This window comes from Strix aluco, chromosome 8, assembly GCF_031877795.1.
Source record: "Strix aluco isolate bStrAlu1 chromosome 8, bStrAlu1.hap1, whole genome shotgun sequence".
NCBI classification, from domain to species: Eukaryota; Metazoa; Chordata; class Aves; order Strigiformes; family Strigidae; genus Strix; species Strix aluco.
This window is the reverse complement of record NC_133938.1, coordinates 26,096,479-26,123,626: the sequence shown is the minus strand read 5'-3', so window position 1 is coordinate 26,123,626 and position 27,148 is coordinate 26,096,479. Positions and strand designations below refer to the sequence as shown.

Sequence of the window (27,148 nt, the reverse complement as noted above, 5' to 3'; positions counted from 1 at the left end):
GTTGCCCAGGACTGTGTCTAAATGGTTTTTTTATACCTCTACAGAGGGAGACTCCCCAACCTACATACAAAAATGTACGAACAAAAATTCATTCTTTGCAACGCAGTTAATCTGTAAACATAAAATGGAGTATGAAATTGTTCTTCACACATCTTTCTTTGTTCTATGCATACTGAGTTTTTGTATGCAGTCTTTTCATATTGGCCAAAATGCAGTAAGAGAGCTTTAAAGTGTGCTAATACAGAATAAGAAACTTATTTCAAATAAAAATCTTCATTAGAAAATAAATTTACCAACCAAATCTAGTTAAATGTGAAAAAAACTATGTCCTATATGAAGTTTAGAAAAGAAGGCTATCCATATCATTTACTAGCACAGGTAGTCCTCTGCTTTCTATGCTGTTTAGGCACCTGAATTAAGAGTAATTTTCCCATATATCTATGTAAGTGTAATAAAGCTCTCCCCATGGATGAATCTCCAGCAGCTTTGTTAAACCTGCTTCTCCTGCTGGAAACTGGCAAATAATTCTAAAGCCCAAATTGAAAATATCAGTTATTCACAGTATGTAGAATATCAAGAAGGACTAAAGGGCCCTGGGAGCGGTGGTAAAGGACTCTGGAGCGCAGGTAGTTTTTACATCACTCCTCCCTGTCAAAGCGAAGGGGTCCGAAAAGAGCAGTCAAATCTGGGAAATCATCAACTGGTTACGGGACTGGTGCCACAGCCAGGGGTTTGGCTACTTAGACCATGGGACTCACATTAAGAAACCTGGTCTACTGGGGGCTGATGGGGTCCATCTGTCAGAGAAGGGGAAGAGCCTCTTTGGTCACTGGCTTGCCAAGCTGGTGAAGAGGACTTTAACTAAAGTTGCCAGGGGAGGGGAACCTCAATCCATCCCACTCCTACCAGCTTGATGCCAGTGCCAGCAGTAGATGCCTTATGGGTCAGGATAGAAGAGAGGGCAGGGACAGAAGATGTTATAGTGGGAGTCTGCTACAGTCTGCCCAACCAGGAAGACTGATGAGGCCCTCTATAGAAAGACAGAAACAGCCTCACATTCACAAGCTCTGGTCCTCATGAGGGACTTCAACCACCCTGACATCTGTTGGAGGGACAACACAGCAGAGCATAAGCAATCCAGGAGGTTCCTGGAATGCGTTGATGATAACTTCCTTCTCCAAGTGATAGAGGAGCCAACAAGGAGTTCAACATGCCGGACCTTGTTCTCACCAACAAGATGGGGCCGGTGGGGAGTGTGAAGCTCAAGGGCAGCCTTGGCTGCAGTGACTGTGAAATGGTGTTCATGATCCTTAGGGCAGCAAGGAGGGCACACAGCAAGCTCTCTATCCCGGACTTCAGGAGAGCAGACTTCGGCCTCTTCAGGGATCTGCTTGGCAGAGTAGCATGAGATAAAGCCCTGGAGGGAGGAGGAGCCCAAGAAAGCTGGTTAATATTCAAGGATCACCTCCTCAAGCTCAGGAGCAATGCATCCTGACAAAGAGGAAGTCCAGTAAGAATGCCAGGAGGCCTGCATGGATGAACAAGGAGCTCCTGGACAAGCTCAAACACAAAAAGGAAGCCTACAGAAGGTGGAAGCAAATACAGAGAGCCTGGGAGGGATACAGAGAAACTGTCCGGGTAGCCAGGGATCAGGTTAGGAAGGGCAAAGCCCTGGCAGAATTAAATCTGGCCAGAGATGTCAAGGGCAACAAGAAAAGCTTCTATAGGTACATTGGTGATAAAAGAAAGACTAGGGAAAATATGGGCCCGCTCTGGATGGTAATGGGAGACCTGGTTACCTGGGATATAGAGAAGGCTGAGGTACCTAATGACTTTTTTGCCTCAGTCTTCACTGGTAATGCCACACCGCCCAAGATGCAGAAGGTAAAGGTGGGTACTGGGAGAAGGAAGAACCACCCACTGTAGAGGAAGATCAGGTTCGAGACCATCTAAGGAACCTGAAGGTGCACAAGTCCATGGAACCTGATGAGATGCATCTGTAGGTCCTGAGGGAACTGGTGGATGAAGTGGCTAAGCCACTATCCATCATATTTGAGAAGTCATGGCAGTCCGGTGAAGCTCCTGCTGACTGGAAAAGGGGAAATACAACCCTGTTATTAAAAAGGGAATGAAAGGAAGACCCAGGGAACTACAGGCCAGTCAGTCTCACTTCTGTGCCAAGCAAGATCATGATGCGGATCCGCCTGGAAACTCTGCTAGGGCACATGGAAAATAAGGAGGTGATTGGTGACAGCCAACATGGCTTCACTAAGGGCAAGTTGTGCCTGACAAATTTGGAGGCCTTCTACGACAGGGTTACAGTGTAGGTGGATAAGGGAAGAGCAAGTGACATCATCTACCTGGACTTGTGTAAAGCTTTTGATACTGTCCCGCACAACATCCTTGTCTGTAAATTGGAGAGACATGGATTTGACAGATGGACCACTCGGTGAATAAGGAATTGGCTGGACGGTCGCACTCAAAGAGTTGCGGTCAACAGCTCGATGTCCAAGAGGAGAGCAGTGACGAGTGGCGTTCCTCAGGGTTTGGTGTTGGAACCGGTGCTGTTTAATGTCTTTGTTGGGGACATGGACAGTGGGATGGAGTGCACCCTCAGCAAGTTTGCTGATGACAACAAGCTGTGTGGTGCAGTTGACATGCTGGAGGGAAGGGATGTGCCATCCAGAGGGACCTGGACAGGCTGGAGAGGTGGGCCCATGTGAACCTCATGAAGTTCAGCAAGGCCAAGTGCAAGGTCCTGCACATGGGTCAAGGCAATCCCAAACACAAATACAGGCTGGGCGAGGAGTAGATTGAGAGCAGCTCTGCTGAGGACTTGGAGGGTAGTAGCAGATGGAAAACTGACTACGAGCCAGCAACATGTCCTTGCAGCCCAGAAAGCCAACCATATCCTGGGCTGCATCAAGAAAAGTGTGGCCAGCTGGTTGAGGAGGTGATTCTCCCCCTCCACTCTCATGAGACCCACCCCTGCACTCCTGTGTCCAGCTCTGGGGCCCTCAATGTCAGAAGGACATGGATCTGCTCGAGCAGGTCCAGGGGAGGCCACAAAGATAATCAGGGGGCTAGAGCACCTCCCCTGTGAGGACAGGCTGAGAGAGTTGGGGTTGTTCAGCCTGGAGAAGGCTCCAGGGAGACCTTATAGTGGTCTTCCAGTACTTAAACAGGGCCTACACTTTATCAGGGAGTGTAGGGATAGGATGAGAGGTTAGGGTTTTAAACTGAAAGAGGGTAGATTTAGATTAGATATAAGGAAGAAATGAGACACTGGCACAGGTTGCCCAGAGAAGCTGTGGCTGCCCCCTCCCTGGCAGTGTTCAAGGCCAGGTTGGACGGAGCTTTGAGCAACCTGGTCTAGTGGAAGGTGTCCCTGCCCATGGCAGGGGGGTTGGAACTAGATGACCTTTAAGGTCCTTTCCAACCAAAACCATTCCATGATTCTATGAGGTAAAAGATTAGTATCTTAGTTCCTCCACATTATTCTCTTCTATGATGGTCTATGAATTTAAGTGCATGTGTCAATGAAGATACTGTCAAATCTGACTAAAGACAAGGACTATATTTCTGAGGCACCACATTCAGGAGAATGAGGTATATACTCCCCATTATTTTCCTTTCCAAATTCTTTTTTTTTTCAGTACGGATGAAGTTTGAAGTTTATTTAGGAATATTTAATAAAATTGAACACTTCAGAAAGCTAAGTACTACTGCATTTTTTCTCCTCCAGCATCTTAGAGGATCTCTGATGTCCTAGACATAAGGTCCTGATTTGTCATTGAGAACTACAATGTCAAATCCATGCAAATTAGTCAGCTTTGATCAGAAATAAAATCACATCACTAAGTATTTGATCCTACAAAGTAAGTACATTATTTTTAGGTTTAAATAATACTTTTTGTATTTGTTTTGGGTATTGTGTAAAACTGACTCCTCTATGGGGTAAAATCTTAGCTCAGAAGAAAATTAATAATAACTTTGCTTTTGCCTTCAATGGAATTGGATTCTACTCAAAGTATCACAATTATGCTTAACAGAAATTAATCCAACTGCTTACTTGATCTTTGGTTTTTGATGAAGAAGAGCTTTAGTCTCTCTTTAAATGTATTTTCATTCATATAGAATTCAACTTGCACCCTGAAATATAAAAGGAAGTATTAGAATTGAATATGAAAGATAATGATTTTTTCAAAATCATTTGTTTTCCTAATCATCTGTTCTTTATATATAAGTGGAGGAACATATAGAGAGTGTTCAGTCAAAAGCTCACTTGGATTTGAATGACTAATGTTAAAAGATTAAAAACCAGAAAAAAACCCCAACAAATGAAAAAAACTTACGTTTATCCCCTTTACATGCAGAATCATTTTCATATTACTTGGACACTCTACACTGCAAAATCAGAAGCATCTACATTTTGGTGTTTTCATTGGAAGACTAGTCTCATCTGCATCTTTGTAAGGAAGATTTCCTTGGTGTTCAGGTTAAACCTTCCATCTCAGTTTAACAACCGTACTGTGAAATTGTCATTTTAATGATTCTTTTTTCTTTCTTGTTCATATCTATCAAGCATTCATGTCTCAGTTAAGTGTTCACTTGTTTGTGTTCACCTTCAAATGCTCATGCCCCAAACAAACCACCCTCTCTGAACTTTGCTTTTGTCACAACCAAATACTGAGACCTGAAGGCAAAATTACGTTGCAATCATACAATATTGTACAGAAAATAACTCCGCTTCCTGATTATATCGAAGCAACAGTAACATCTTTTTTTTCCTCCCTTCCCTCCCCAAATTTGCCAGGATGTATTTCATGATTCTGTCTCTCAGTTCAGTCTGAATACAGCTCATGCAATAGTTCTACAGACTAGAAGAGAGAAGAAAACTCTTGCAGGGGCTGGCAAGGGGAAAAGAATGTGTGCATTAGTTGTATAAAAAACTAGGCCATTCCAGAGTTGTGGAGTTGCACTGCTTGCTGTAGGATGAGTGCAGCAGTAGTTCCATTTCCACTGAAGTCCCTGCTCTACCCAGCTGACTGGATCTCCCTCACCAACCCCAGTTCTCCTCCAGGAATGAATCACTTTACCCCAGCACAATTTCTGTGCCTTCCTGAGAAGTCATTCAACAGTTTGAGAACTGTTCTACTATTGCTAAAGTGACATCACAAAAGTGAGTTCCTTACTTCTCACATTCTCTGTATACCATCATGTGTTGCAAAATTGCATACACCTTTTCTGTTCACAGGCATACTTGACCTTTATTTGAGCATTTCTTTTCAGCAGTCTTTCTTTCATCAAATGACTGTACTTCAATTACTTGTTCTTATATGTACTGTCATATTTTTCAAGCAGGGTCCTGACTTTAGTTTTTCCCTTCTTGCATGTGAAGCCTTTGCTGAAACAATTTTTGTATAATCTAACGTTATCTACAGTCTCTCTCTTTTCCTCAAATACTTGTCTAATACCATGTATTCCTGTACACTTATGGAATTGAAGGATTATTTAGTTATGGGCCCAGAATAGACGGCGTCTCAGTAATGTGACTTTTTCATGCTTGCTTACTTATTACCAGAAGTTTAGGCATATCACTTTGTAGGACAGGGTCAGCACATCATAAAAGGAAGGCTCTCTATGACTCATTTAGTGAGGTCAGTTAATTTTAGGTAGTCACTTAGCTTTGGTGTGGTTTATTGTAGTGTTCCTTGTAGAATGAATAATTACATTGCTTCCTGTTCAGAGGAAGCAAAAACATAACCTTATTTTTAAGAATCTATATTGGAACTAAGCTCTATAACTTACAGAATTCTGAATTTATTTCTGTGCAATGACATGTTTGACACAGTGGTAAGAGCAACCCCTACCCAAGACCAGTTTTTCTGCCCTATCTGGCTCTACCCCTTCTGTGGTAAGAGCTTTAAGCAGTTGGAATTAGAAGACAAACCCACCCACTCTTTGCTTTTTAAACTGAGAGTAGCTGCAACTGCATATTTCGAAGAGCCTGGGACCAGAGGAATGTCCTAGAAACTGCCACCAAACTAGAAGAAAAGCCCACTGGATGAAGAGCAACTTGTTTTGGGGCTTTTATTAAATATAGGCTAAGTGTTGTGCTGTTCCAAGACTGCAGGAGTCGTTGCCATGAACAGAAATACAGCTTAGATAGTTGATAACCTTAAGGCAAGTAAGGACGCATGTCCAGGGGTTAATTAGTAGGTGTGCAGGTTTGTGGAGACCTGAGATCTGCTTCAGTTCTTTTCTGCACATTTCCCAAGGTACTTACTGTCATTAATGCAGTGACAGTTTTAGCGGGAAACATTTCCCATGATTTGGCAGCTGCCACATGCTAAGTGTATATACTTAATCTTCAACGACATATTTCAGTAGGTAAACACAGTGGCACAAGCTACTAAAGTAAGGGATGTTATTTTAAAGGTGAACAGCATCAGTGAGCTTTTTACACATTTTAAACTAATCGCTCACGTTTTTCAGTAAAATTACAGTAGTCACTTATCATGAAAGAACAAGATGTTAACAGTAAGCCATGGAAGCTAATCACCTTCCTATCACTACCATCATGAGTTGCTCTGATAGCCTTCTAACAGCTGTCTACTTCTCTTTCCTTAGCAACCTGTGCTCACAGCAGACTGGGATTCCACAGTGCAGCAGTTTCCATGGCAAAATGGATTACAAATGCTGCTAATACCACTTCTGTGGCTCAACTCTTCCTTCTCCTTCCCATGACTTTTTTTAAACTTAAATAAACACTATGTCGGCCTTCTACAATTGCAGGAAATACATTATTGTGTATATATAATCAGTGTACACTTTCCTGATACTCTGGCTTTGATTCTTAAAGGTTTCTATTTACTAAGTAAAGCTAACAAATAATGGTTGATAGAGCCACTGGCAGGGATAAGAACAGAAACCTCCAGATACTGCTCCATCCCAATACTGTTTTTTATTTTTAGGGAGAACACTCATTCTACTTGAACCTAATCTTTTAATGATTAAAATTTTACCTCAAGTATTTGCTCTTTTCTGTATTTTTGCCAGAATGGAGTGTAACCTAGAAAAGGAGTATTTCAGGAACATAACACAAATTCTGATCCTCGCTTGCAGTATTAAAATCAGGTGGTGGTAGTAGTAGTAGTAGTGAAGGGCTTAAACAAGCTTTTTCTGGACTTAAGTAGCAGTTAGTACAGATGTTTCAAGTGAGTGAGTGAAATTCATTGCCACATACTTATATAAAACTCGATTATTCTGTTGCAGGATAAATACTATTTGGAAATTGATTCCAAGCAAATGGTTTTGATGAAATGGCATGCATGCAGCACAGGGTGATAGTATATGTGTACGCAGATCATCTGGCCTATGGAGTAGGTTTGGTTTTGTTCTTTATTTCTAGTGTAAGTAGTTTAAACAATTTGTGCTTCATGTTTTTCATCTTCCCATAAAAGACAGTTGTATTTCAGTCCACCCCGACCAAAAGGCAATCAAGCTGAAGGATGAAAACGCTACTCTTGACGATGGGACAGAAATGTCTGACAAACATAAGGATTTTGTATGTGCAGCCAGTTAATCACTTCTGACTTTTTCTGTGCATGTGGTAGGCATTAAATATTCCACAAAAAGCTGCTTTTGGAAGTTAAAGAACAGGTTTTATGCTCTGTTGACTCTTGCTTCAGCTTTACTGAAAATGCACAAATACATGGCTGATATACCTGTGGCAAAAACAACTGAAGTTGTATGACTCTCTTGAAAACACAGTGTGGTTTTTTTAACCTTCTTCTTAAAACTTAATACCTTTAATAGTGGTCTTCTCCAGTGATGTCAGTGGAATCTTTCAAACTGTAAGAAGCATCCTGAAGTACCCAAAATACAAGTATACACTGCACTCTTCTAATTCAGTCAAGATGTAATTTGAGTAGTACATTTCAATGTAATACAAAGTGTAGCAGGAAGATGCTAATTCATGCCAAGGACTCTAATACAAAGCACTTCTCATGACTGTAAATTAGTGGGACTGATCTGTCTGCACTCCGGTTACTTAACTAATTTTGTCTGCATTTTTCCACTGCTATTTACTAGAGTCATTCTACTCCATAGCCACACTTTACTATAGTAATAATGTTACCTTGCGCCCTCAAATCTTCAAATTGTCTTTCTTTTGTGTTGGAAAATAGCAGATTTTGCAGAAATAATCCCTTCAAAAATGAAAGTCTAACTACACGTGTGCTAGGAGTTGTAAATGTTTATGCTTACCACTTCTTGACATCGGGATCAAGAAAGATGTTAACTGTACAAATGGAGCCAATCTGAAGAAAACGACATCAATTTATTTAAAACTATCTTTATGGGAAGATGAGAAACTTCATGGTTTTCCTACAAAAAGAGCCTTGTCATATAGACACTATGTTTTTTATTGGGATTTGCCAATCCAATATATGTGAAATCCTGTTAGATTTCAAACCTGAAAGTTTATTATGTAGGGTGTAGATAGGTGCTTAAAAATGAAGCATTTGAAGTGCTGAAATGAACTGTTATTGTCAGAGCTTATTTAATGCAAGAAAAGGAAATGGGCATTTTTGTGTTACAGCTTTTAATAAAAGATCAGCGTATTTTAATGATGACTGTCTTGAGTAGCAGTTCTCTTCTTTCTGAAGTTTTACAAGTTCTGAAATACTCAGAACTCTCATTTGTTTAGAGCTTCACAGACAAATGCTCATTTAACTTTCCAGGCCTGCTTGCTCCATCAGAATCAATATGACCGATCAAGACTGCTTGTTGAATGATACCTCCTCATCCTGTGCTGAAGAAAATGGCGGTAAGACCAGGACTTTTACATTACTGGTTCTTAACTTGGGGAGGCCTTCTATTTGTTTCTGGGAGGAAATCAATCATCAGTTGCATAGGTCACGATGAACACTGAATAGATAAGGTTCTGAGTTCTTAATTTCCTCTTCATGCTGAATGACAGGACCTCAAAACAAATGCTAGTAATTGGGGGAGGCAGGGTGCTTGTTTCCTCCCATTTATTGGAAAGACAGAGAAGATGTTATTTCTTTTGCAGCTTCCTAATTTGGTAGTCCATTCTTGCAGTGTGAGCATAACACAAGAGAGTTGTGGAGGTCAGGGCCTCAACATTTTTCTGGGTACTTTAGGACATAGTCTTTAAAAGTTATGTCCTTAACAAAGCTGTCTGCCATGCACTATGCTGATGAAATCTAACATCTGCAGTATGGCCCTGCATTTTCTTAAAGATGACTTCTAAGAAGTGTGGAGTAATTAAAACTGACATGTAGAAGGTCTTTTTCTGATAGGGGATTTCATCCCTTTTTTATGAATGAACCAATGAATATTTTCAAGATCTCTTCAGAACTGTGTTCATGTAATACTGTCATGTAGATTCTTTATAATACCTAACATTGTGAATGTACATGATAGACCACAGGTTCCACATGTAGTATGCAGTATTACCTACTATCTCTTCATTTTTCCAAACTAAACTCTTGCAGTACTCCTCTAGAACAACTTAGGCAGTATAATTGTCTGGTTCAAATTTGAACTGTCATGTAACAAAGACATGTTTAGTCATCTTGGTACTCAGAGTGTATGCTATGACATCTGTACCTGGGCATTTATTTTGTTGTTTTCTTTCTATGGGTATATTTATTTAGAAGTTACCTTCTAAATCAGTGAATTTAGAAAACTAGTGAAGTTTTTCCAGACATACCTACATTCGCTTGATTATGTAATTGGATGTTACCGTAACTAATGGATTTATAGAGATCAGGTGTTATCAGTGTCATGTAAAAATTCTCTGTTTTAATGAAGATAGAAATAGCATGCACTGAGTTCAGCTTAATAACAAGTTCCAGAATAAAGGATCAACGATGCATACATAACCTTGTAGCTTGGAACTGTATGTGTGCTCAAACCCTTTTTACTGTATCTTTCCAATAAGCGCTGCTTGTTTCGATTGAAACAAATCAGAAAATAGGCCAAACGAATTTTTCAGGTTGCACCTGCAACCACAAGAAAATCTTTTCTATGTAAAAGTAAACTTTTTCTTTACTTAATTGTTCAAAAGCCAAAATGCTAAAAATTTCAGCCTTACTTAAAATTTTCTTCCTTACAATTTAAATAGTGTATGTGTATCTATATTTTCATGTACATAAATACAAATATATTTTAAAATCTGATTGTGAGCCACCTTCATGTTCCTTTTTACAATCAGCTGGCCTCAGTTACATAAAGCTGTCTTTGTGAAACCTATATAGGTCCATGGCAGCAATTTAATATTGCAGCAACAGAGATATGAAATGACTATCTTTCAAAGTTTTCTCAGTAAAATATCTTAATTTTTTCCATTCCTTTTAGGGAAAGATTTTTAAGGGAAGACTGATAGCAAGTGATTGAGACTCAGTGGTGGGCAGTATGCATGCTTTTCAGTCAAATAACAATACTTTTTTTTTTTCAAATCCCCCATTCACAACCAGTCTTGTAAATTCAAAAAGGAAATTATCATCTCAGTCCTGCACCCATGAAAACCAGTGACAAATGTACCATTCTAGTAACAGTGCAGTAATAAAAAAATTAATTTGCAATCTGTATTTGTCATTAGCAACTTTTTTTTTAAAAAACAAAACCAGAAAATACTATGATATTTTACTATGGGGAAAAGAAATCTCAGAGCAATCTCCCTCTCCATTTTAGTGGCCCTGCAAATACACCTTCTTATTGCAAATCTATTGCCTAAGGTTAGAAAGTTAGTAAATCAAATGTATTGATGCATTAAGAAATAGTGCACTTTTAAGCTAAATTTTGCAAGAAAATCACAAGGAAGATGCTTGACAAGTTTGGTAAAACTTTATTTTCTTTTTTTTTTTTCCTCCCCCAAAGCATACAAGGAGGGGAAAGCATACGTATTTTAAAGTGAATTTATTGCATGTGAAAATAGCAATTCTTAACCTTTGGGCAAAAATACTTCACGTGTAGGATATATACAGCACAGAGCTACTGCAGTGAAAACCCATTATGCAAAACCTTTTAACTGCATAAATCTGAATATTAGAGTAATGGGGTATACTTTATGAGTTTGATTTCAGATGCTGTTCAGGTGTAGTTAGTTGTGTCAATGAACCTACCAAACAGAAGGAATGTTTGTTGGTTTTTGTTATAATGTTGTCAACTACTTGTCAAAAAGAGACTTGAAACAAACTTGTTGAATATCAAGCATACTGTGATAACACTTTTCTATTGCTGCCAGCCTGGATTTAACTCCATATTAGAGTGTTAGGAACAAAAGACACAATAACGCATTACAAGCTACCACATCTTTATTTTTTTCTGCTTAAATTTTATTCTCTGTTCACAGGACAATTTCTCTATTGCTTTCCTGAAATTATTTTTCTGTACTAACTTTTCTCTTTGCCACTCAACAAACATTTAATTTTTGTTTCAAGGGAAAGGTTGCTTTGCTATGAAAGGCAGCAGGACAGCTGGTGATTCATGAGTAAAGAAACTGCATTAGGAGGAGGAGAATTCATGTGCCTAACATGCTCTATTCCTCTGTATCACAACTACATGTCGCTATCACCTGCTGACGTTCTAAACCAAAAATTAGATGACAGATCCTTCTCCTGCAACTACAGCAGTCTATTCATTAAATCTATCCTCTCTGTGATAGGTGAGGCATACGCAGGATCAAGCGGCTTGCTTGGGTACCCTGCATACATTGTATAAATGAATTAGAAATTACTGTTCTTAGAGTAACAACATGTCTCAAGTTGTTGATTTAAAATTTAACAATATTTTCTACTATATAGTATTTTAATGTTAATCATTGCAAACCTTCCATTTGAAGCTATTTATTAATACTTACCAAACTTCTGTCTGTTGCAGCATTGCCAATTAATTCTTACCTTAGTAAGACTTGTTCTCTCTCAAAAAAACCTCTTAGTTATTTCCCCAAGTAGACACACTTGTGTCTACTCTAAACACAGTCTGCAGGGTCAGGGGTAGTTTTAGGAGGCATCTGTAGCCCTCCATCTATTTACCTTCTTTTCCCAACCTTTTTCTTTGGTTCTCCGAGACCTCTCTCCTATTACTGCATGCTCAGCTCACAATTTATTCTCCATCACCCTCTCATTACAACTCATCCTTCTTTCTGCTCTTCTATCCAAATTTTAAGAATATTTCCATTCTCTTCTTCAACAGTTCCTTCTCTCTAGTTCCTTGCAGAATTCACCCTGTCTTGTCTTCCTCTATAGACTACAGAACTTCATTATTTCACTTGAAAATATTGATGAAATGGCACACTGTCCCTCCTGTGATTTCTTTTCTTTGCTCCAATTCCCTGAGTGGACCTTTGCTTTCAAAAAGCCTTTCTTCTTTAAACTCTCACTGTCTGGAACTCAGGACTCTGTTTTTCTTCCTTTCCTGTCCTTTTCTGTTCTTCTTTAGAAACTTCCAACTGGTGGTGCTATACAGCCCTTAAAAGATACTTCTTCCTCAGGTCCATCAGAAACTTAATGGTGACCATGTATGAAAAATATCCACTGTATGTTCAAAATAGATGGATGGCAGTGATGGAGATGTATCACTCCTACTCCACCACTTAACACGTGATGTTATTTCTCTGCAGATTTTATTTTAATAAGTTTGGATTCAGTTTGCATGCTCCCCATTTAACACTTTTCTCTTACAAAGCAGGCAGCTAAACACTATGAGGGACATTGTCATGGAGATTATCCAGATAAAGATAGAAACAGGTGTTCAGATAAATAGGAGCCTTAAACTGTTGTGGTAGATTTTGTCATCTCTAGACTATTAAATAAATAAAAATCTTAAAGACTCATTGCTCACTTTAGATATGGCACTTTACAGGTACACACACCTTTCTTACATGTAAAAAACCAAATACCTGTGAATGAAGCATGTCATCTTTGCTTAGGCATAGGAGCTACTTATTACTTTTTTTCTTTCCTTTTTTTTCACGTGGGTGTAGTAGTCCAGGGCTTAAAACAGGAAAAAAAAAAAAAAAAAAACAACACTGTGTGTGTACAGGTCTCTTGTTTAATGACAAAAAGGATGAGCCTAACATGTCTTGACTTTAAGGAAATGCTGAGCAGACACTCTTCTTCAATTTGGTCTCTTCAAGTGACTCGAGTTAGCTTCTGATTACCAGTGAAATCCAAATCACTATTGACTTTAACTCTACTTCTCATCCGTAAGACAAATGTATCCGACTATTCTGTTACTGCTCTTCTGTAAGTTATCTTTTTCTTCCTTCTCATCTTTCAAGATTGCATCTTTTAAAAACAGCAAGTAGAACAAAGCTGAGAGCTGTTCATACATGGTATCCTCACAGATTAGATCGCTTATCTCAGTTTTATTTTTACTTAAAAAAACCAAGAAATTAAGATTTAGTTTTCTGAAAATGCAGCAGAAGGAAGAAGAAAAAAGAGCAGATGGATAGAAAAAAATCCAAAAAAGGAACAAAAAAACTTTGTGGGTGAATCCCAATCTGTCATTTTTTAAGTATCACATGATCAAGTGTAAGATATCATTTTAAAATATGACTCATTAATATGTTACCTGAAACACAGAGCCAGCTTCCTAGTAGGGTCTGATCCAATGCCCACTTAGATCAATGGAAAGATTCTATTCACTTAGAGTTGAGTAAAATAATCAAATAGTAAAAATATTCAAACTAGATATTTCCCTATTTCTTTAAGTATTTAATTACTATTTTTGTCCCAAAATGAAAGCAATTTTCTTGCTATTTCAATTATACAATGTATTTTACATAAAACCGGCAAGTCAATGTGAGATTCAGAAGAGCATATATATTGATTCTTCTCTAATAGAATTCCACAGCTTTTTATTGTTACCATCTTGCTTTATTATTACTTCTGTTTGCTGGCTTTTCTGCTTTTGATTTTTTACTGTATTATGCTAGTTATACTTGATAATCTTCAATTATAACCAACAATTTATTCAGTGTTTCCTGGAAAAACACACAGCACAATTATATCAAGTCAGAAAAACAAATTTTGAAGTTTTGGGATTCAATAAGTTAACCTACATTTTAACCAAAGGCATAGTAAATTATAGGGAAGGATTAGCTGCACCTACCCAAAAAGAAATAGAAGCTTATGAAAAATGGTCTTAAACTACAGTATTCAGTGTAAACAGATGAATTTACATGATCTGTGTAGAGAGTCTTACTGATTAACATTTCATAAGGGGAGAAATTTCAGAAATGGAATGTTCTGAGTTCTAAGACAGAAATGTCAACATGTCATGTCAAAATCACAAGTTCCTGTTTTCCCTCTGAAAATTGTTTTGTTCAAGAAGGTAATTATATTTTATATTTCCTTTATTGTTCTTTACGTAGAAAATGTATTGAATTTTTCCAAGAAAAACACATTCATCAACCCAAATAGCAGTTTTGGTCTTGTTTGAATTTTCATATTGCTTGGGTTTTCTGACCCAATTAAAACAGAACATCTGAAATTTTTTAAGTCTTTGTAGCCTTAAATTTATTTCCTGTGTAACTACAGTTACTATGTAAGACATTATGCTGCCTTTTTTATCACATTGACCTGATGGGATGTGATCTATATTCTGTATCCTCCCTTTTGGGAGCTGTATTCTTCTCATATTTCTCTGACCTAACTTAGTTGTCATGATTGCTTACTGAATAACTATACGGGGACGATAATATGATTCCTAGTTGTTTAACAGCTTTCCACAGAGTTCAGCAGTAAAAATGGCAAAAATAAGGCCATCTTCACTGAAAATACTAAGAAAAGTTTTATAAGTAACAGATGAATTGGAATAGCCTGCATTTTCAGAAAAAAATTTGTCCTTCAAACATGGAAGACTTTCTTCCCAAGTGTTAAGCTAAAAATGAGTACATTTTACACTTAAGAACCTACTTTTTTTTTTTTTTTCAGTTGGCCACCAAAGAGATATATCTAAGCAATCTGAATTCTCTGACCCCATTCAGACTGACCTGTTTTTTTTCTTCCTTCTGACCTGTTTAGTTGCTTCCTTCAAGACAAACAAAATGTCCATATTATGGATATTTGGAGGAGAAACAAAGCCTGAAATTTAGCATATTTCTCTAAAACAATTATAAACCTGAAGTGTATATAACTATTAACCTTGAGAAAATAATATCTGAACATCTTGCAGTTGCTGGATCTAAAAATCCAGCTTCAAAATGAAGCCAGTGAAATGCCTTCTGTATTTCCTGTGATGTGATACTAACATGATGCCTCAGAACTTGAATCACACAGTTCCCTCAAAAAATATTCTCTCTGCTATAGAGAAAATCTTGCAGGTAAAATTCATCTCCAGTCAATGGAAGTTTGGCACTCAGTCTACAATTCACATGTGCCTATTCTGCAAAGGCAACCCAGGTATAAACTACATTTTCAGACACTAGTGGACTGTACTGCCAAGTCATGGGAAAGTAAGCAGCGAAATTCTTGAAACAATATAACCTTCAAATATTTAGACCTTTACTTCACCAGAATGAAGTTGTTGCTAATTTTAGTCTCCAGTGAGATCACCTGTAGTCTGTATGTAAACATCTATATACCTATGATTGATACATACATCTTTGATTCCTTGATTTTTTCACCTCTTGCCTGTTTCCTTCAGCAAAACCTTAGAACGTTTCTTCAGCTTGGGAGATGTGAAAGAACAAAAGTGCTCAATTTCACTTTCTGTTACCACCCTTGCCACTTACTCCTTCCCTTCCATCCTTAATCCTCACAACTTCCTCTTGCCACCCCCAGCTGTCACCACAGTTTGCTTTGTCACCTCCTAATCCCCTCCAGAGAAGGATATGATGAGTGTGGAGTAAGTGCCAAAGCTGCTCTCCAGGGCCCTGTGCAGCAGACTCACTCACATCAGTTTATACAGCACAAAGAAGGCTGGCTGAGTTTTATGCTATGTGGAAGGTAAATCCATGTACACATCTACATAGCAATGTAAACATAAATATCTGGGTAGGACTGACAAGTTAAGATATTGCATGTTCAGAGAAATTACCTGAAACCTTTATTTGACACATGGTATATAGTGCAGTAAGAGTTTAAATAAAAGTCTGACAGTCCAAATCACTATTGCAGTAGTAATCCACGAAGGCCAAATAATAAAACTGATTATTTCTCCAGTTGTGTTTAAAAACAAAGAATAACCAAAAAAAACCCCAGAAAAACATGAGACACAACTGATAGAAAAGAGGCACAGACAGCAACTACCACAATGACGCTTAAGCACAGACCAGCAGAAGCTGCAGCAAAGCCTCACAAAGCATACAATGTGGCAAATAAAAGCAGGTGCCCAGGATTTTAATGTGGGCAGTAGCTACTTTACACAAAGTTGTTGGGCTCAGACTGATGGAACAGAGGGGGCCTTAGTTTCCTTACTTTTGCAACCTGCAGTGGAGTGAACAGCAGCCCTGAATGTAGGAGAGGCCCAAGCCTCGGGCTATTACTTGCACTACAGAGAAAGGGCTGCTGCCAAAGGCCAGGCAATGCAGAGGTATTTAGGCCTTGAGGCTATGCTTAGACTGCACTTCCAGGTCTACCAGTTTCAGTTTCAATTAGCTGAACTTTTTAATGTTGTGTATGAGTGATAAACTTGCAGTCAAGTGTATGCACAATATGGAAAATATGTACATGTGTTCAGCATGGAGTCTTTTACTAGTGTAGACTTGGGATCTGTCTGCAGCAGCAGCAAAATCATTACAGAATATTCAGATGCATGTCTTCACTGAATCATCTGTTTGGTATTTATCAGCTTACTACTGACTTTCAAGAAAGTCATATAGGCAGTTTTTAGTTTACAGATGCAGTAGCTGTTTGATTTATGTGTGGAACTAGAACATATAGTTCACTGCTCTCAAGAATGCAATTTCTCGCCAACTATCATTGAATCTATCAGTACAGACCAATCAACGCTTGATTTGCTTATTACCACATAAACCAGTGGTACAGATTTGTGTATGAATTAGATGTAAACACAAAATCACTTATCTGTCAACCATGTAAAACAGGCAGACTGCAGTAGATATACTGTCAAGTTAGGACGTTCTTTTATGACCAGTGTAAGAACCTGCCATCTCCACAAGGGGGGTGTCACTGCTCACGTCACCCTTACGAAGGGGTGATTTCCAGATGAGTCTAACTAGGAATTTGCTCTAATTGAAAACTGTTTATATTCTTTCCTTTGGAGAGAGAGTTTTCAATTGGATCAGTTTGTTGATCAGAGTCGTCTTAATCATTGTGATTATCACAGCTAACGCAAAGGTATAGCAGGAGCAAACACACTGGGATAGTGGAAAAGGCAGTGCAACTGCAGTGTTTCACTGACTTACAATGATTATGAACTATATCTATACTGGTGTAAAAGATCATAGAATTGCATTCCAAAATGTGATTATAAGTATCTGGGTTTATGTTGCTATCAAGTCTTGTTAAAAAAAACTGATGTTATCCATAACTACGTTTAAAACTAAACCTTGATTTAGCATAATAAACTGCTGTTCATTCATTACCAGTGAGACTTTTGCTGGCTATACATACTTCCAGCACTGGTCCTTAGGCTAGTGAGCCTTTTAGGAAAGGCCTTCCACTCATTCTGTAAAATATCTATGGTATTCATAATATGGTAATAATAGCTGTCATACTTCTATTACACATTCATTCAGAATTTTTGCAACTGGCAAATCTATATATTTATAAACAGCATTTCAAAAATAAATTAGTTTGTGCATTTTTGTCTCCTTCAAGTCTAGACAAATGTTATTATCTTATTTTCAAAATTAATTCCCTAAACTGAGACAATATAGGCCAATTCCCTAAACAGTGTTCTTAAAAGTGCTAAAATATTTTGAAGTGGATTATGAAAAAATCATATACCTGTCACCATTTGGATGTTAGAGCTCCTACAGGGGTAGTTTAAGCAGAACGTATCACTTGTTTACTTGATCATGCTAATAATCATGCAGTCAAAGCCCATTTCACAAACACAAGTTACTTCTGTCTAAGATAGTACAGATGTTCCTCTGCAACCTTTCCTTAATCACACTGCCTGTATTAGACTGTCTAATAACATTTTGAGAATGTTAACTAATACAAAAGTTCCAGAGCACATTTTAGCTCTTCAGAACACAGCATCAGGAGCACTTTGGTATCATTGGGAAAATGCTGATGATTTGTTTCAATAATAACTATATTGATCGTAAGAACAAAATGGAGAGAATATGGGAATATACATAGGAATGGGATGAGAGTTGATGGAGGGGAAAGTAGGAAAAGAGGGTATAACAGAATGAGGCTATGTTAAAACAAGCAACAGTGTGTTACTTGCTCTGCTCTTACATTATTTCCTCTTACCACTTACCACTGTCTGCTAAATAACTGACCAAACAGACCAGTTCAATCTGCTAAATAACAGACTAAATAGTCTGCCTTAGTGCAGATACTCTTCAATTTTACAAGAAACCTAATTGAGCAAAGACAAATATGACTGGCAAAAGAGCTTTCACCCTTTTAACAATGTCAGTTACAAAGCTTACAGTTTTAACTTTCAGATGTATATATTTACAGTCAACTGAAACAACATTGTACACTGCTAGCTTCCTAAAATAAAGCATGATATAGTTCCCTATTTCAATCTGTAGTGTTCATAAAATCACAGAATCATCTAGGTTGGAAAGGACCTTGAAGATCATCTAGTCCAACCATTAACCTAGGATCAAAATTGATCCTTTTAGAGGCCTAGTCAGAACTGTGTTTGAAAGAAGTACAAGAAGATGCATAAGCACTGTATTCCCAAAAGGAGGCTTTTATGGGTCATCTTTTTTTGTGCTAAACTGAATCTGTAGAACAGTTACCCACAGTCAACAGCTGAATCCCCTGTCCTATTCTACTGCATAAACACCATCTACACATGAAGGTTATCAAGCCACTGTTCTGTCTAGAGGAAGGCTGTGTTCCATTTACTGCTGTAACCTTGCCTATTTTTCCTTCAGTCATGCTTCCATTTTCATGTTTGCTGCTTTCAAATGTTCTTCTCTCTAAAAGTGCCTCTCAAGTATCAGTCTTTCGTACGTCTTCAGGATTAGGGGCAGTTCAGTACACTGAATTCCTCATTGTTTGATTCAAATTTGATCTATACATCCTGGTCCTGTGCTCCGTCCACTTGCTGCACATTGGTTGACTCCTGCCACATTCTTTTTGAAATAGGAATTGTATGTTCCTCTAGCTCCCTATGGTGCTTTTCTACAATGGTCTGACCTACATTCAAGGTCTCTAGATTGTATCGAAATACAATTAATAATAAAAATATGAGGCAAGTAGATATGAAGTTCAAAATCAGATTTTTGTATATCACAATGCTTTCCTTCCAATGTTCTTTTGCCCATTTTTCTCTTTAGGAACTCCCAAGAATGCTTTGTCTTAAAAAAAATTACATATAAGAGTCTTAAGGATCCAATTCTATAGCCACTTAAGTTGGAGAACACCTTAATATTTTAAACAGACAGCAGATAATGCTCAGTGTGGAGTGATTTCAATTTCTGTGGAGTTGCATAAGCCATGTTCTTAGCACAAATATATCCACACAACTCCTAATTGGATGTGAAGAACATGCATGGGTATAGTAGTCTCAGATACATGATTAATGTTATTCAATAAATATCATAATTCTGCTTAGTTTTATATATAGTTGTACTCCTAACACTGCTAAAATTTTAGTTTTCAGGCACAGAGACTAGGCTATAATGCCAGATACTGAATTGACATGTTTTGTAACCACAGTATTAGAGATAAGAGTAAAGAGTTAAAAATAGCAGCTAAATAAAATCATGGCAAAAGGCAAACAAAAATATTCTTATAATGTACATTAGGAATGGTAAAAATATAAGTACTCGTTAGAATGTCAACAAGAGATGAAAAAGAATAAATGGCACCCATGCCAAGACCTACCAGTTGGATTTAGCCTGGGAACAAACTAAGAGTGAAGCAAATGACAGATATAAATAGAGTATGAGCTGTAGCACTCTGCTCCATTATGAGATAATTGGAAGAGATAGATAAGGGGGAAGTCTGAAGTGAACATCATGTACTTAAATTTTTATAAGGCATTTGAAAAGGTTCTCTGGAGATTGATACCAAAGGTAAAAAATCAAATGCTTATAATAAGGAAAAGAAGTAAACAACCCAAAAATTAAATAAACAGGGTTGATATAACACAAAGTCAGTGCCCATCCTCACAGAAGACATTTTATTTTGGAAAGACTGTACAGTAAAAATGCTATTATTGCTACAGAAACATATCTTATTTTTACATTTTTAATACAAATTAGCTTGAAAGTCAAAGAGGGAAAGTGCCTACTGAATAGGAAGGTAACTTAACTTGAAAAATAAAACGGTACAAAATCCTTTTTCATAAAGGAACATACACTCTTTTCTATGGGTTTTTTTTGTAATGAAAATGGAGGGTATTTTTTTTTAATAAGGAAAGGGAAAAGAAATATGAACAGTTTCCAAGTGTGTGTGATTCAGAAAACCAGAGTTCCGAGGCCTTTTTTTCCTTTTTTCCTTTTCTAATAGCTCATAAAAACTGCATGTATCCATCTTCCCCTCCTGGTACCTCTGTGACTGAACTGAAAGGTCTGAAATTGCATTGTTACAGTTGGAAGTCTGAGAAACTACCTGAAAGACAATGGAAAGCTTAGAACTTGTAGTTTACCACCTGCACTGGAAGAGCAGAAAGACTATGGTTATTTCGCTTCCTACATTTTAAACGTTAACATCTAGTCTACCCATCTAATGATAGGTAAGAGAAAATGTGGCCTTCTGTTACACGTCTTTGAGATCCTGATTCAAATCCCTTCTGCAGCCTAGTCTTTTTGTATTGTCTGTGGTCACTTGCTTATTTCAGCACTCTACTCTCCAACTCTAAAATGTCACCACAAAAACTACAAATAGATAAAAGTTATAAAATCATGCTCTCATAGCTCAGTGTTGTGAAATGTACATTATAATCACTAATGTGAAGGAAACAGTTCCAGTTAAAATGACTGTGTAAAATGTCTTGTCTTCAAAATGGTCCAGATTCTTATAATTAATGAAGCCATGAGATAATGACTGGTTTGGGGAAATTTGTTGAGAAAGATGTAGCCTGAATTCAGTCTAGACTCAGAGATGAAATAAACTGGTCTACCTGGAGTTTTTGGTTTTGTTTTTCTCAGAATTTTTTTTTGCAATTCTGCACAGTTGAAAAGGAAATTAATATAATTTATCAATAGAATAACTTTATTCCAGTGGACTGTGTTGAACTACTTCTCCACTGGAAATGGAGAAGTGTATCTCAGACATATTGAAATATACTGTTAAATAGTGTTCCTACCCTGTTTATGGAGTCTATTTATGTATTTCAGCATTTATCCACCAATCCTACTTATGCTACCGTATTCTGGGTGAAATGATCAAACAGCAATGGGATATTTTTTATACCACTCTGGCTTTTCTCTTTGATGCTTCTGAAAATCACCAAACTTTCAACGAATTTACTGAATTAACTTTAAACACATATGACAAATTTTTTTTATTATGATTATCAACTTGACACTGTAATTTTATTTTTTATGCTTATCTGTGTAACATCAAAATCTCAGTCAGACTTCAGAGTAAGATTTAGATCTTCTGTATATGGTTACAAAACTATGTAGTAATTTATGAGAGTTTTCCTTGTAATGTTAATGAGAGGAAAACTTCCTCTTAGCTACCTAAATGCTACCTACTTTAAATGCGAGCTTATCTCTGATGCCAGATATTTACATTCTGATATAAAGCTTTAAACTCAAAAAAAAATTGTTAAAAGTTTCAGTTCATTATTTGACACTGTAATCTTCAGCCTGGTGTACTTTCCAAATGAAAATAAATGAAATTAAAAGAAATATTGGACATGCTTTGCTTCATAATATAACTAAATTTCCCAGACTCCTGATACTCCATATTATCCAGTTTAGACTCTCCTGGACAAGGGGCAAGAGTACTTGAAATGGGATCTGGTGCTACGGTTTACAAGAAAACCAAATGCTACAATATCCAGTTATCATTTCCATATTGGCTCATTGTTTAGCATTGGACTTGTAGAGCAGTTATATTTTCAGAAGTGCCCAAAGCATGTCCATTCTTAAAATACTGCATAACAACAAATTAACATATTATTTTCAGTATTTTGGCAGATACACGACTTATCCGTGAAGTACTCGATCTTCTAGAATATCTTTACATTGTCAAACACTGGTCACTGAGATGTCACCTGAAATACTCTATTTACAACCTAACAGTATGCACCGGGAGCTCCGACATTTAAAATATATTATGTAATGTAAAACAGTGGTTCACTGGCGTAATGTTCCATGAACCTCAATACAGAGTAGCACTACTCTAATGGGGCCAGCAATTATTAGTTGTACATACATCCCAACTTTGTAGGGGGTGAAAATGTACACATATATGTCATTTATCAAACCGAGACTTAGAATAATAAACTATTATTTCACATTTGATAATGAAAAAATCAGCATATGAATTCACAGAACATTTGTTTAGATTAGTTGTGGTTTTCACCTATTATGCTTAAATTTATTCTAGTGAAACTAGCTTTGAGTTTTCCATATATTCAAAAATCTGTGCAGGTATATCTGGTGCCTTAGTAAGTTACAATGGGTCAAGGTGCAATGAGTAAAGTTGTTCATAAAGCTTGATACTGTATAGCCTGGGATGCTTTCTCTTCAACAGAAAATAACCTCTTCTACTCAGACTAAGCCCCATAAATACTCCCATTGAAATAAACAGGACTACTTGTAGTAGAAGGTGATATTCAATGTAAAAAGATTAAAATCTCTATGCTAGTTACTTAAAAAGAAGTTGTGGGTCATGTATGCATGTGTGTCCCATTTCTCTATAACTGCTGGAACACTTTTTGGCTTTCTTCATGCAGATTTAGTATTTTTACAGTATCTTGATGAATATTAATGATACACAGAGAATGAAACTCTGGCCAAAACAATATTGCACAAATCCACTTAAGGTTGCATGGCAATCTGATGGATAAAACATTGGTGTTTTGCTTCCACAATATGCAGTCTCAGCTCTAAATCTGTTGGATGTGAAGGAGCGATTATGAGAAGAGGGGAGCATGGCAAACAAGGAATAGAGTTGGTTTGGGGTTTTTTTTCCATTTGTGCATAATTTCTATGGAATAAGGCCTTTAACAGGTTACCTACATTAGGTTTTGTACTAGGGCATAAATGCTGAAATCTCTTTTTTGTCCTACGATCTAAAGTGAAAATTGATATAGAACTTTTTGGAGTGTGAATCTTTACTTGATCAGATAAGCAGAAAAGTACTTGAAAAAGATTTTTGGCTTTGAAGAGATTAGACTGCCAATTAAAATCAAGCTTTGTGCTAATTCTCATCAAACCACTATTCAGTATAGTAATTTAGCCTTTCTTCAGTTTCTTTTGAGGGAAGGATTAAACTAGCCTCTTCAGAGTTGATGAAAGTCACTACGGAAATTTACTGACCAAGTTGTGTGGTAAATGCGCATAGTCCTTTTCATCTAAAATAAATATCTAGCTAATTCTCATAGTTCTTTACCTTCATATGAACTCTATTTATGAGGAAAAAAAACCCACAACAATACCCCATGAAGTCTAGTTTTTATCACACTTTCTTGACTCTAGTCAGAGCTGGCAGTATTGCCAAAGGAGAAATATCACTTGTTAATAATAGTATCCTTACAGATAATGATACTAGATTTTACTATTTTTAGAAGTTTTAGTAACTAAAAATATTACGCCATTATCTTTTTGACTGTATTCCAAAAATGTGTACTGATCATTGTCACAAAACACTGAAGCATGGAATAAAATTTACATCAGACTGTTTAAACTAAATTTTTCTTGTGCAAACATTTATTTCTTCTGCAAGCTACATTTTCCCTTCTACTGACAGAAGTAATATTAAATTAGGTAGGGTGCAAGTATACGATATCCATAGCAATAAATAAAGTTAGTTTAAACGTTTCATTCATTTTTTCTGTACTCTGTTCAATTCCCCACTTGTCTACATCTTTACTTAGATTAGCAGTATTTGTTTATTACAAGGTAAGAAATTATAGGAACCACGACTGAACTGAAAGGAAAAAAATAGTAAAAAGTCAACTTAAATTTGTCAGGAACTTCCCACAGATACTTTAGCAAGCCTAGAAAGAACTTATCTGAGATTCCATGTATAGCTGAAGTGTTAAGAAGTGAAAAAGATAGAAGAAAAAAAAAAAAGTGATACTGCACATGTTTTTTACACATGTCCAGGATCAGGGTAACTTTCGGAGAATCTTTTTTTCTTTTTTTAAAGTTACATATTCAAACAGTTCAGACTTGCAATCTGGAAACACTTATACAATACCGCAAAAGCTGCCATTAGAATGCCAACTACTCTGCAAAGTAAATATAGAGCTGAATCTGAGATTATCACAATTTCCCTGAAATTATGGGAGCTATATATGCTTTCAGTCTCCCATGATCACATGTTTAACAATTACACAAAGGTCAAAGGCAAACATTTAACAGATAAATGCCAAGAGGAATAGTATTCAGGCAAAGACTCAGAAAAAGGCACAAAACAAAAGCCCAGTACTGATGGTAGGAGTCTCGCCTGATGTTTTTCCCACAGAGAAAAGTTTGTCAGAGACTACGTTTACCAAATCAACAGAAGAGTGCTGATGACATTTCCTGCTGATGACGCTTCCTAAAAGAATTGTGCATTGATACATATCTATATTTATCCTCTAGTACTTAAAGGTGCTTTAGCTTCAATGTTGTCATCCAGGTGGAGGATAAAACACATAGTATTTCTGAAGTAATACTTGCAGCTTAACATATGTATACACTGTAATATATGTAACAGTGGTGTGGAATTGCTTTCTTCCTTTCAAACGCAGCTTGCTGCAAGGTACAACCATAGCATATGATTATTGTTTTACATTAAAAAAATGTAGAAAATTTTAATACAAACTGTAAATGTCTCATTAAGGAGTGGCAATGATTCAAGAACTTTGAATACGTAATAGAACAAGTATTTAAAAGTCATTATTATCTCTAAAATGTCACCTGTCTGTTACTGTTCTCTCCACAGCTAACAGGGTACATATAATTAATGACTTTATCTAAATCTCAGTCTCCTTATTCAGTGTGAGCTATTACACTTCCTGATTAATCATAAGGCATGGTTTTAATTGCCTTCTCATTAGATTAAGAAAAATTTAAAATATCAATTTTCACAATATTTTAAAAGTTTAATTCTGTCATCCACAGGTCCTGAGGGAACTGGCGGATGAAGTGGCTAAGTCACTATCCATCTCCATATTTGAGAACTTGTGGCAGTCCAGTGAAGCTCCCGCTGACTGGAAAAGGAGAAAATAAACCCCATTGTTAAAAAGAGAATAAAAGAAAGACCCAGGGAACTACAGGCCAGTCAGTCTCACCTCTGTGCCCGGCAAGATCATGGAGCGGATCCTCCTGGAAACTCTGCTAGGGCACATGGAAAACAAGGAGGTGATTGGTGACAGCCAACATGGCTTCACTAAGGGCAAATCATGCCTGACAAATTTGGTGGCCTTCTACGACAGGGTTACAGCATTGGTGGATAAGGGAAGATCAACTGATGCCATCTACCTGGACTCAGTGAATAAGGAATTGGCTGGACGGTCGCACTCAAAGAGTTGCGGTCAACAGCTCGATGTCCAAGAGGAGAGCAGTGACGAGTGGCGTTCCTCAGGTGTTGGTGCTAGGACCGGTGCTGTTTAACGTCTTTGTTGGGGTCATGGACAGTGGGATGGAGTGCACCCTCAGCAAGTTCACTGACGACACCAAGCTGTGTGGTGCAGTCGACACGCTGGAGGGAAGGGATGTGCCATCCAGAGGGACCTGGACAGGCTGGAGAGGTGGGCCCGTGCGAACCTCATGAAGTTCAACAAGGCCAGTTGAAAGGCCCTGCACATGGGTTGGGGCAATCCCAAACACAAATACAGGCTGGGTGAGGAGTGGATTGAGAGCAGGCCTGTGGAGAAGGACTTGGGAGTAGTAGTAGATGGAAAACTGAGCCAGCAATGTGCGCTCTCAGCCCAGAAAGCCAACTGTATCCTGGGCTGCATCAAGAGAAGTGTGGCCAGCAGGTCGAAGGAGGTGGGGAAAGCTGGGGAGGGACTCTTTATCAGAGCGTGTAGGAATAGGACGAGGGGTAACAGTTTTAAACTGAAAGAGGGCAGATTTAGATTAGAGCTAAGGAAAAAATTCTTTACTGTGAGGCTGGTGAGACACTGGCACAGGTTGCCCAGAGAAGCTGTGGCTGCACCCTCCCTGGCAGTGTTCAAGGCCAGGTTGGACGGGGCTGGAAGGTGTCCCTGCTTATGGCAGGGGGGTTGGAACAGGATGATCTTTAAGGTCCCTTCCAACCCAAACTAGTCTATGAGTCTATGATCTTTATTCATGTTAAATAGCACTTAACACCTCAGTACTCTGGGAAGTAAAATGCTGCTCATCAGCAGTATGATTGGTAGAATAGTATGCCCATTATTTAATTTTTCAAAGTAATAACTTCAAACTTTCATAATGTGCCTTGTGTGTGTTTAGAAAATCATTTAGCAAGTGCCTTCAGAAAATTGGCCTGTTCAATGTAAACACTTTTTTTTTTCCTTAAATGTGACTTCCCAAATGAATGCAGAAATTTCAGAGTTTCCTGGCTTTGGTGAGAGTCAAATTACTCAAGATCTCTTTAGCTAACTGAGGTGGGTTAGGACAGGTATTGTTCTGTCATCTTGTCGTCTTATACAGATCTTAACACTGATCAGATTTGTGTGGAATATATTAATACAATGAGGAGTGATCTATGTTTTTGAACCAGACTGGCTGTATTGATATTAGAATCATAGAATACCAGGTTTGAAGTGACCTCAAGGATCATCTGGTCCAACCTTTCTTGCCAGAAGACTGGTCTAGACAAGATGGCCCAGCACCCTGTCCAGCTGAATCTTAAAA

General features: G+C 37.7%; 1 protein-coding gene across 4 annotated transcripts in view; it reads right to left on the bottom strand.

The window, feature by feature from the left end:
• KCNT2 (potassium sodium-activated channel subfamily T member 2) overlaps positions 1–27,148 on the bottom strand; it is a 152,377-nt gene that overhangs the window by 114,245 nt on the left and 10,984 nt on the right. For all 4 annotated transcript variants that reach the window (XM_074831661.1, XM_074831662.1, XM_074831663.1 and 1 more), the window contains exon 2: positions 4,073–4,152. In XM_074831661.1, the coding sequence (XP_074687762.1) occupies positions 4,073–4,152 (80 nt within the window). The remainder of the gene's footprint in view (positions 1–4,072; positions 4,153–27,148) is intronic.